Source organism: Electrophorus electricus, unplaced genomic scaffold, assembly GCF_013358815.1.
Source record: "Electrophorus electricus isolate fEleEle1 unplaced genomic scaffold, fEleEle1.pri S50, whole genome shotgun sequence".
NCBI lineage: Eukaryota > Metazoa > Chordata > Actinopteri > Gymnotiformes > Gymnotidae > Electrophorus > Electrophorus electricus.
In genome coordinates, this window is record NW_023336134.1 from 123,417 (window position 1) to 135,000 (window position 11,584).

Consider the following 11,584-nt stretch of genomic DNA (forward strand, 5'->3'; position numbering starts at 1 on the left):
ACAAGCAACTAGGTTCAGACAAGAAGCCTTGAAGTAAGATTCTAAGGCCAAAGTAAGTAAACTCAGAACTACCTTAACCAACCTGAGGATGATCCAACGAGAAAAAAACAAAGCACACATATTTGTTAGACAGATAATAATTCACCATATATGGAACTAGGAGTCACATTGAGACATATCCTGTGTCTTATCAGTCTTTAAACATCTGACTGTGGCAGAAATATATAAATAGCTCCTACTTTGCACTTATACACACAACCCTGTTAACACCGTGTCTGCAAAGCCAATTTCAAAAGAACTTATCTACAGCCATGCACCAGCTGTCCATCACTTTGTCTCTGCTTGGGCTCTTAGTTGGGCTTCACAGAGGTGGTGAGGGTATAGGGATTGAGAGGACCAACACTGGAGTGATCACTGTGAGGAATGGACAGACCTGGGGTTCATGGTCCAATCCTGAGATGTGTCCATTGGGCACCTATGCTACAGGCTTCAGCCTTAAGGTGAGTGCATCATGGGAACATTCATTATCACAGCATAAATCCAGTCACATTATACACAGCAGTGCAGCAGAATTCCACTGCAGGTGCAGGTTTACTCAGAGCTGGTCATGTGCATCTGAACCAGGGGCAGATGCTGCAGAGCCAAGCCAGTCTTAAGTCAGTGATGCTTCTGGTTCTAGGAGCTCACCGGGTAGAGCAGGTAGCACAAGGTGCCAGTAACACCAAGGTCGATTTTGATTCCCAGGGAGCACAAATGGTCAGACTCATAAATACATGCAACTCGTGCTGGGTAAGAGCATCCACTAAAGGCTGAGGAATGTCATCATTCATTTACAAATGAACTGTCATTTATAGACTGATGCCTAATACTTTATATTTAAACGTGCCAGTGTTCTTAGCCTCTGCCAAGTTCTCTCTGAGCTCTGATGTGAAGGTGACAGTTCAAACTCTGCAACTCTATACATGTTAAATTATTTAAATTAGGAGTGGGTACATCTTTTCCCTAATGCGCTGACTCCTTTTAATCAGATTTCTAAATTGCTTATGCACTTTGCAACCTGTGCAGGTTGAGCCGAAGCAGGGTGCCGGGGATGATGCAGCTCTGAATGGAATCGCCCTTCGCTGCACATCATCATTCCACAGTCTTGGCTCATATGTGTCCTATGCTACAGTGAGATCTGACACAGGAAGGTAATGCTGTCATCTCAGATTAACAAACAGCAGACATACAATACATGTATGATACGTTTCAGCAACCAGAGATTTTCAATCCAGTCTCTGGATAACCTACAGTCCACACATTTAATCCAGTCTCTGGGTAGTCCGAACCAGTACACACATTTAATCCAGTCTCTGGGTGGTCCGAACCAGTACACACATTCACTTCCAGGTTATAGAATGATCAGGGTTGGTTAGGACCTGGAACTGTACAAACTACTTTGTCTTACAAAGGATAAACCTTTTTTTCCAGCTGGGGAAAATGGACCAGAAATAGGTGGTGCAGAGCTGGACATCTGGTAGCTTTTCAGATGCAAGTAGAGGGTTTTCAATATGTAGGAGATGACACTGCTGCCAACAACATAAGGTGCTCACACATCCCAATAGTCTATGAATCTAGCATTAATTTATTAAGTAATTAAACCATTTAAAAAGTGCATTGTGTCTTATCATACTAGGGTAAATGTTCCAGAAGCTTTCTTATGCAAATTAACCAATGATGAAAATGAGTGCAGTGAAGACAGAGCATACTTGAAACCTGTCCAGGTTCAAATGCAGTACTGGTGAAGTGCTGGAGGGAGATGGCACGTCCTGGGGGAGTTGGGGGTCCTGGAGCCCAACCTGTACTGGGAAGGGGATCTGTGGGATTGAAACAAAAGTGGAGCTACCTCAAGGAGTGGGCGATGACACCGCTCTTAATGATGTCCGGTTCTTTTGCTGCAGATAAGGTGTGGCATGTATTTTGGAATGCATGGCACATTCAACTGAAGTGTTCTTTAGAGTTTGTGTGTGTGAGAGTTTATGTAGACATGCATTAACAGGGCATCTTGTATTTGCAAAACATTACTGGTCATAAAAACCAGTGCAAACCTCATTTGTTTCTTCTGTTATAGAATGCAGTGGTGACAGGTATAGAAGAGCTACAAATCTGAATAAGCCACAATAAACGTCACACTCTCTCAGATGGAAGCAATAATGTGAAGAGATTGTAGTTTCACTAATGCACCTTTTATATCGAGTTCTCATACTGGCTGAGAATGCGCACATCAAAATAATAAAGATCTTTATTGCCTTGCAACCTGTTTTTCACAGTTTATTTATAGTTTTACATTTTCTACACTAATTCCAATTCATCTCCCCTGGTGCTACCTAGAACACTGCAAGCTCAGAATACCAATACCACTTTTCATTTTTACACACACCAATTGATGTCACACGTCATATTTCAAGGGCAGATGTGAAAATGAAGTCACCTTATTGAAAAAGTGCTGTGACTGTTAGTATTTTTAATCTGAGTAAAGATGTGATAGGACAGGAGGAGACAAGATCCAGAGCCGAGCTTGTAACTGCCCCTTCAGAATGGACAGCCACTTTTGTTTTGTTTGGGGGACCATGCATAAGTGACACGCCATAATGGAATATGATTATTAATATATCCTCTATATCAGTAAGTGACAGCTACAGTCATACATTTGACTACTCTATTCATGTTTGTAATTAATGCAAAAATCCATGATTTTTTGTTGATTCCTTATTAGATGTTTCTTCCATACAAAATGTGTGTCAAGCATTAAGAGACAGCATTTTCTAAAGGAATATTCCTTTAAACCTTGAAAATTCATCTATGGTAATTTGGGGGGGGGGGGGGAAGTGAAGTATACAGTACTGTTCAGTACAACATATTACACCTGTGAGCATATATATCTTTGTTATATCACGTCCTGATGAATTAGTAATACATATCTTAATGTACTTTTAAACTATGGTTAAATGGCTGACTACTTGTGTTCAATTTTTTTGTGATTTCTATTCCACTGGCAAAATGTTGCCCTATCCACAACTTTATGAACCAAATGCACATAATACACAGGGATTTAACCCATAGTACACAGGCTATTTAAGTAGTCAACAAACAAACAAAGTACGTGACAAACTTGGGAAACAATTTTAATTATAGTCATTTCTGGAGGTTTAAATTGCTGGGGTGAAATTGACCCCAAGGATAAAAGTTGTTAGTAAATTTGAAGGTAACTGGATGGGTTAACCCGAGGTTCAAAGGGATTTAACTTGACAGATCAACACAAAAACCTACTGATTATTGTTGGACGCTGCATGAAGGTGTGGCTAATTAACTTTCCAGGTATCCAGGTAATTTAGCTTAGCTATGATAGCTATCGTCAGTTGTGATGGTTGATTGATTTAGCATTCGCAAATTGGCCCATTTTCGCCTAAAGAAATTTTGTTCCTACTCCATACAATTACCTACACATTTTAGTAAGATATTATTTACTTCTACAATTACAGTTTCGGCGCAAAACGATGTATTGATATTAACGTTACCTTTTCCTGCAGGTCCGAGACGTTAGCAGTGGTAGGTGTTACAATAATAAGTGTCCCATCAACAACAGATGGGAACATTAACAGCTCCTAAAATTGTGCAAATCTAGTGGGTGGAATAAATGTATTTTTTACCTCGGTATATTGGGGGAGACATTTTGAGCATCTCGCTGTTGCCACAATATATATTCTGACTATGGCTCTCTAACTGTATCATTAGTTTACAGGCTATTATGGTTTCACATAAAAGTATCAACTTTAACACTATTTTTCATACACTCCTATGCACAACAATGTATTCCGAGCAACACACGTAAATTCAATTGTAAATTTAACTATGCATGAATAAATATTACCACATTCAAATTGGTTGTCCCTAAATTACATGCTATCAATGTCAATACTTTAAACATTAACGCTACTTTAATCAACATGAACATCAACATGATCAATATGTATTCAAAATGGCGCTTTCACAACAACACAATAATCAATTTCAGCCCTTTGTATCACATCATAGACACTATTATATTTAGTCTATGTGGACGGACACACTCACTCAAATAAACCCCTTGTTGCAGACCTGTTTCGTCTGGAGGGCGACAGCCTCCTCAGAGTCATATAAAATAAGTATTGTTACCTGTTTTAATGGCGTGAACAAGTGATAGTGCGTTGGCCGGTCTTCCTGCCCCTTCGTACGGGTGTGCTAATCCAGCCACGATCCCTACGACTCTGTTCACCGAGGCCAGAGGCCCTCACAACAACGCGGCAGGTCGGAGATCTATCTAGTCGCGGAACTTTTCGGGGACCGAACTGAGAAGCCTGACACACACCGTTTGTTCGACAGTTCATGTAGCAAAAACACTAATCGTTTATGTAACACTAACAGTTCATGTAACACCAATAATAATTAGTTCATGTAACATTATTTGTTCATGTAACACTAATAACAATTAGTTCATGTAACACTAATAGTTCATGTAACACTTAGTTCATGTAATACTAATAATAATTAGTTCATGTAACACTAATAGTTCATGTAATACTAATAATCAGTTCATGTAACACTAATAGTTCATGTAACACTTAGTTCATGTAATACTAATAATAATTAGTTCATGTAACACTTAGTTCATGTAACACTAATAATTAGTTCATGTAACACTAATAATCAGTTCATGTAACACTAATAGTTCATGCAACACTTAGTTCATGTAACACTAATAGTTCATGTAACACTAATAATAATTAGTTCATGTAACACTAATAGTTCATGTAACACTAATAATAATTAGTTCATGTAACACTAATAGTTCATGTAATACTAATAATCAGTTCATGTAACACTAATAGTTCATGTAACACTAATAATAATTAGTTTATGTAACACTAATAGTTCATGTAACACTAATAATAATTAGTTCATGTAACACTAATAGTTCATGTAATACTAATAATCAGTTCATGTAACACTAATAGTTCATGTAACACTAATAGTTCATGTAACACTAATAATAATTAGTTCATGTAACACTAATAATAATTAGTTCATGTAACACTTAGTTCATGTAACACTAATAATTAGTTCATGTAATACTAATAATCAGTTCATGTAACACTAATAGTTCATGCAACACTTAGTTCATGTAACACTAATAGTTCATGTAACACTAATAATAATTAGTTCATGTAACACTAATAGTTCATGTAATACTAATAATCAGTTCATGTAACACTAATAGTTCATGTAACACTTAGTTCATGTAATACTAATAATAATTAGTTTATGTAACACTAATAGTTCATGTAACACTAATAATAATTAGTTCATGTAACACTAATAGTTCATGTAATACTAATAATCAGTTCATGTAACACTAATAGTTCATGTAACACTAATAATAATTAGTTCATGTAACACTAATAATAATTAGTTCATGTAATACTAATAATCAGTTCATGTAACACTAATAGTTCATGTAACACTTAGTTCATGTAACACTAATAGTTCATGTAACACTAATAATAATTAGTTCATGTAACACTAATAGTTCATGTAACACTAATAATAATTAGTTCATGTAACACTAATAGTTCATGTAATACTAATAATCAGTTCATGTAACACTAATAGTTCATGTAACACTTAGTTCATGTAATACTATTAATTAGTTCATGTAACACTAATAGTTCATGTAACACTAATAATTAGTTCATGTAACACTAATAGTTCATGTAATACTAATAATCAGTTCATGTAACACTAATAGTTCATGTAACACTTAGTTCATGTAATACTAATAATTAGTTCATGTAACACTAATAGTTCATGTAACACTTAGTTCATGTAATACTAATAATTAGTTCATGTAATACTAATAATCAGTTCATGTAACACTAATAGTTCATGTAACACTTAGTTCATGTAACACTAATAGTTCATGTAACACTAATAATAATTAGTTCATGTAACACTAATAGTTCATGTAATACTACTAATCAGTTCATGTAACACTAATAGTTCATGTAACACTTAGTTCATGTAATACTAATAATTAGTTCATGTAACACTAATAGTTCATGTAACACTAATAATTAGTTCATGTAACACTAATAGTTCATGTAATACTAATAATCAGTTCATGTAACACTAATAGTTCATGTAACACTTAGTTCATGTAATACTAATAATTAGTTCATGTAACACTAATAGTTCATGTAACACTAATAATTAGTTCATGTAACACTAATAGTTCATGTAATACTAATGATCAGTTCATGTAACACTAATAGTTCATGTAACACTTAGTTCATGTAATACTAATAATTAGTTCATGTAACACTAATAGTTAATGTAACACTAATAATTAGTTCATGTAACACTAATAGTTCATGTAATACTAATAATCAGTTCATGTAACACTAATAGTTCATGTAACACTTAGTTCATGTAATACTAATAACAATTAGTTCATGTAACACTATTAGCAATATAAAGGCGCTTCCGCCACTTAGCACTTAGCTAATACACCACGCAAGCTGCGCAGGAACACTAACCCTAAACTTCGACATTTCTCCCCGCAGAAGAAACTTAATTTATCATTAACTCAGTACCGACTACATTAGTTTCTCAGTAGTAAGTCACAAACTGCATAATTTACTGCAACATAGCCTGCTTATTCGTAACAGAAATCGAACACCGTTTTTTCAACCTCTCCCGCCGACCTCACGCTCGCTACGTCACCCCTCCTCTCGTTGTCAATCACATTTTCCATACATCAGCCCCACCCACTGCTAAACACGTTTTCAGCTGGACTACATACTGCAATAACCTTAACAAAAAAAACTCAATTCAATATTTTACTTAATAAATTATAGTTTTTATAGTTTTATATATATATATATATATATATATATATATATATATATATATATATATATATATATATACACACATATATATAAATACACACACACACACACGGTTTGTTCCTTTTATCATGACTTATTTTCACTTTGTATTTCATGGTAGTGCTACATAAACCGTAATGTTAATCGGTAGTGCTATATAAACCGTAATGTTAATCGGTAGTGCTACATAAACCGTAATGTTAATCGGTAGTGCTACATAAACCGTAATGTTAATCGGTAGTGCTACATAAACCGTAATGTTAATCGGTAGTGCTACATAAACCGTAATGTTAATCGGTAGTGCTATATAAACCGTAATGTTAATCGGTAGTGCTATATAAACCGTAATGTTAATTGGTAGTGCTATATAAACCATAGCCTAAAAAGGCGTAGAACGTGCAGGAAAAAAGGAGGACGCAAATGCAAGTCTCCAACTGAAGAGTTTAATAAAGAATCAGAAACGAGTGCACTAACCAGAACAAAATAAAGCCAATGTTACAGCCAATGACCAAGAGGCTTATAAAAGGCACAACATAACAGCCCTCAGGTGGTCTGGCAATGAAGCATAACACACACCACCTGAGGGAGGCGTGGGGAGAAATCATAACACAGAACACATGGAACAGAAACACCACACACAAACAAACACACAACACATGGAACAGAAACACCACACATAAACAAATGCCATCAGATTGTCTGACACTGACTTTATTAACCTGGGTGATGTCCGAGCTGATATGACTCTCTTATGTCACAGGACCACCACAGAGCAGGTATTATTTGGAGTGTACCAGGCATGACCGCGCAAGTATGAGTGCACCAGGCATGACCGTGCAAGTATGAGTGGCGTTATGTATGTGTTTTGATGTGTTATATATCATTACTTTTCTAATGCCTCACAAATGATAAATGCCTTTTTTCAGGGTAGATCTCGTTTTGGGGAGTTTCAGGTGGGGAAAACGGACCAGAAAAAGTGACATACAACTGGACACCTGGTAGCTTTTCAGCTGCAAGCAGAGGAGGTTCAGCAAAGAGGTGATAGTACTACTGCCAACAACATGAAGTGTTCACCTCAACACATCACAATAAACTAGGAATAGGGTTAGTAATCTAGCATTTAGGACTCTAATATTTCATTCCTAGACTAACATTATAGCAATAAAATAATTTAAAATTTGCATTGTGGCTTCTCAACATGGTTAATGTTTTAAAAGCTTTCTTATGCAAATTAACCAATGATGAAAATGAGTGCAGTGAAGACAGAGCATACTTGAAACCTGTCCAGGTTCAAATGCAGTACTGGTGAAGTGCTGGAGGCAGATGGCACGTCCTGGGGGAGTTGGGGGTCCTGGAGCCCAACCTGTACTGGGAAGGGGATCTGTGGGATTGAAACAAAAGTGGAGCTACCTCAAGGAGTGGGCGATGACACCGCTCTTAATGATGTCCGGTTCTTTTGCTGCAGATAAGGTGTGGCATGTATTTTGGAATGCATGGCACATTCAACTGAAGTGTTCTTTAGAGTTTGTGTGTGTGAGAGTTTATGTAGACATGCATTAACAGGGCATCTTGTATTTGCAAAACATTACTGGTCATAAAAACCAGTGCAAACCTCATTTGTTTCTTCTGTTATAGGATGCAGTGGTGACAGTCCTGATCTTAGATAGTGTCCACATTTGGCTTACACTGCTGCGAAACATACAGGACAGCTAGCACAAGGCTAACCACCTTCTCTAGGCTAACAGTACCTTCTCTAGGTTAACATTAACTTCGCTAAATTAAAATTACCTTCAGTAACTTAACATTACACTTCTCTAGGCTAACATTACATTACAATGGAGAGACATCTACCCAAGTGGATGGAGAGCCACACCAGTGGACATAGAGCCATACCAGTGGACTGAGGGTAATGCCTGTGTACAGACAGTTACACCAATGGACCGAGAGTTACCCCAGTGGATGAAGAGCTACCCCAGTAGGCAGAGACACCAGCCTGGCACAAAAAAGGAAGACTATCGCAGAGATGAATAAATTCATATTTACCTTATTTTAATACTTGGTTTCATTAGCATATATAATGTATAATACTGCAGAAGCACAGGGCTGATTGTACATACATGCCCTTGGTGAACTTCCTGATTAAATCAAGATTATGATGCTATATCTGGTACAACGTACTCATTGACTTGTAACATAAGTCTCCATATAAACACCCATCACTGGAATTTACAATGATATAGAAAAAGCACAATGACATAGAAAATGCACAAGATTGTTTGTTTTGGGTTTTTTAAAACTGATTTCTGCATCTCCAGCCCATTGCTGGACCCTCTTCCTCCTCTTCATCTACTGAGACTTCAATTTTTAAAGAGTAATAAACATGACCATTGGCCATAAAGACCAGCTAATGTTTGGCAGAAGTGAACAGGCAGGACATGCTGACTTCAGCCTTCACAGTGACAGGGGCTGAGAATGCGCTGATCTGGAATCAGGGCTTCAGCCCTCACAGTGAGAGGGGCTGAGATCGTGCTGATCTGGGATCAGGGCTTCTGTGCAAGGAGTGTACTCAGTTTGATCTTTCCGTCCATAGAGGCGGTGAGACAGGTTCCACAGTCCATAGCAGAGCACCAGTCCACAGTCACCACAGGAGCCTTGTGGCCACCTAGAGACAACACGTTCTCCAGACCCACCTCCCCCTTGTTCAGCTGGGCAGGTGAGGATGAGGATGTACACACACACACACACACACACACAAACAAAATATTAGCAAATGCAGGCAGTGAAAATAGAATTTCAACCACTATACATTACATTTACAGTATCTGGCAGACGCTCTTATCCAGAGCGACTTATGAAAGTGCTTTGTCTTTCACTCCTAGAATATCCTGGTACAGTACAGTAGGTTAGAGTCCAACATACCAATGAACTAGAATATTGTAGAATACAGGGATCACTGCTGATGACTAGAAGTACAAACACATATAAGCTCTATAACAGACAGTGATTAGTGTAATAAACAATAACTACTAGAGTTTGTTAGTCAGCATAGGAGCATGGTCAGTGATCATTTAAATATTCCACAAATAGACAGTCTGCGTTTGAAGACTGGAAGGGACTCTGCTGTCCAGACAGCCAGTGGAAATTCGCTCCACCATCTGGGAGCAGGACAGAGAATCGTCTCCATGCTTGTCTCCATGGTGTTTCAAGACGAGCTGTACTTGAGGTTGGAAGTACTTAAGGTACGTATCGGGCTTTGACCTTTGACCACATGTATGGAGGGGCTGGTCCAGTTTTGGCTTTGTAGGTGAACATCAAGGTTTTAAATCTGATGCAGGGAGCTACTGGAAGCCAGTGAAGGGCTGGGAGTTCCTGGGATGTACAGAAGCTCGGAAGGCTGAGCGTGGAGCTCAGGTGTATTCAGAAGGGTGGAGCTCAGGTGTGTTTAGTAGGGTTGAGCTCAAGTGTGTTCAGAAGGGTGGTGCACAGGTGTATTTACCCGGTGTATGAGGCCTCCGCTGTTGGAGCAGGTGAGGACATGGTGCCCCTCTGAGTCAAACGCGAATAGACGCCCATGCGGCATCTGCACCTGCTTATAGCCGCTGTAGCCAGACAGCACAAAGGGCCCCACTGCATCCTGGGAAAGTGAGTATTCAGACTGCTTCACACCAGAGCGGTGGATGTTCCACTGGATGAACTGGAGGACACACACACACACACACACACATACACATACACACACACACGTGCACACACAAAAATATGCAGACATGCTCATGTACACACGCACACACAAACACACACATATATGCACATATAACATATAGCTATAATTAAACAAGAAATTACCCCTGTAGGCTTTTTGAGTATGTTCAGGTTCTGTACATGGTGTGAGAGACAGACACACATGCATGCGCACCCCCCCACCACACACACACACTTTGGTGATCACAAAGAGCCCGGTATTCTCACTTTGCCATCCTCTCCAATGCTGAAGACGGTATTCTCATCATAGCTGAACTCAACGCTGTACACTGCCCCAGTGTGAGCCTTCCAACTCATCACGCTCTCATACCGCTGCATGTCTGCATATGATGGAGACAAAGGTGTGTGTGTGTGTGTGTGTGTGTGTGTGTGTGTGTGTGTGTGTGTGAGAGAGAGAGAGACGTAAAAACAAGATATAAAGATGTAAGCACAAAGACAACAGCATGGTGAAACAAAATAACTGATGTGTTCTCCAGTGTAATGATCGGGGGGGGGTTAGCACCGCTTACACCTGCAGTGGAAATGCATTATACACACACACACACACACACACACACACACACACTCACTATCTGATCTCCAAAACCTGAAACGTCAGTGTGTTCTGGGACACCAGCGATGACATCACTGTCACTCTCAGAAATAAGTGTCTATATGACTGTCTGGTGGGTCCTGGCTGGTGTGTGACGATAAAGGGTGAAGCCCCACAGTGTAACAGAGATGGGGGTGTTACAGAAGCCCCACAGCACAGTGTAACAGAGACGGTGGTATTACAGAAGCCCCGCAGCACAGTGTAACAGAGACAGTGGTGTTACAGTAGCCCCAGAACACAGTGTAACAGAGACAGTGGTGTTACA

At 38.7% G+C, this 11,584-nt stretch overlaps 2 protein-coding genes across 4 annotated transcripts in view; one reads left to right on the forward strand and one right to left on the reverse strand.

Annotated features, from left to right (window-relative positions):
• Positions 1-244: 244 nt before the first annotated feature.
• vmo1b (vitelline membrane outer layer 1 homolog b) lies at positions 245-2,286 on the forward strand. The gene is made up of 5 exons (XM_027032286.2): positions 245-500; positions 1,066-1,190; positions 1,471-1,584; positions 1,764-1,945; positions 2,111-2,286. Exons 1-4 carry the CDS (start codon positions 312-314, stop codon positions 1,942-1,944), a joined length of 609 nt encoding a protein of 202 aa, XP_026888087.1. The 5' UTR covers positions 245-311; the 3' UTR covers position 1,945; positions 2,111-2,286.
• A 5,100-nt stretch (positions 2,287-7,386) lies between these two features.
• Positions 7,387-11,584, reverse strand: part of wdr91 (WD repeat domain 91) — a 33,979-nt gene continuing 29,781 nt past the window's right edge. For all 3 annotated transcript variants that reach the window (XM_027032284.2, XM_027032285.2, XM_027032283.2), the window contains exons 14-16: positions 10,935-11,047; positions 10,462-10,659; positions 7,387-9,670 (exon numbers count right to left, since the gene is read on the reverse strand). In XM_027032284.2, the coding sequence (XP_026888085.1) occupies positions 9,506-9,670; positions 10,462-10,659; positions 10,935-11,047 (476 nt within the window). In that variant the 3' untranslated portion in view covers positions 7,387-9,505. The remainder of the gene's footprint in view (positions 9,671-10,461; positions 10,660-10,934; positions 11,048-11,584) is intronic.

Coding starts and splice junctions, on each gene's coding strand:
- vmo1b (XM_027032286.2), top strand. CDS start 312: ATGCACCAGCTGTCCATCACTTTGTCTCTGCTTGGGCTCTTAGTTGGG. Junction 501..1,065: donor CTACAGGCTTCAGCCTTAAG/GTGAGTGCATCA, acceptor CAACCTGTGCAG/GTTGAGCCGAAGCAGGGTGC. Junction 1,585..1,763: donor ACTGCTGCCAACAACATAAG/GTGCTCACACAT, acceptor AAACCTGTCCAG/GTTCAAATGCAGTACTGGTG.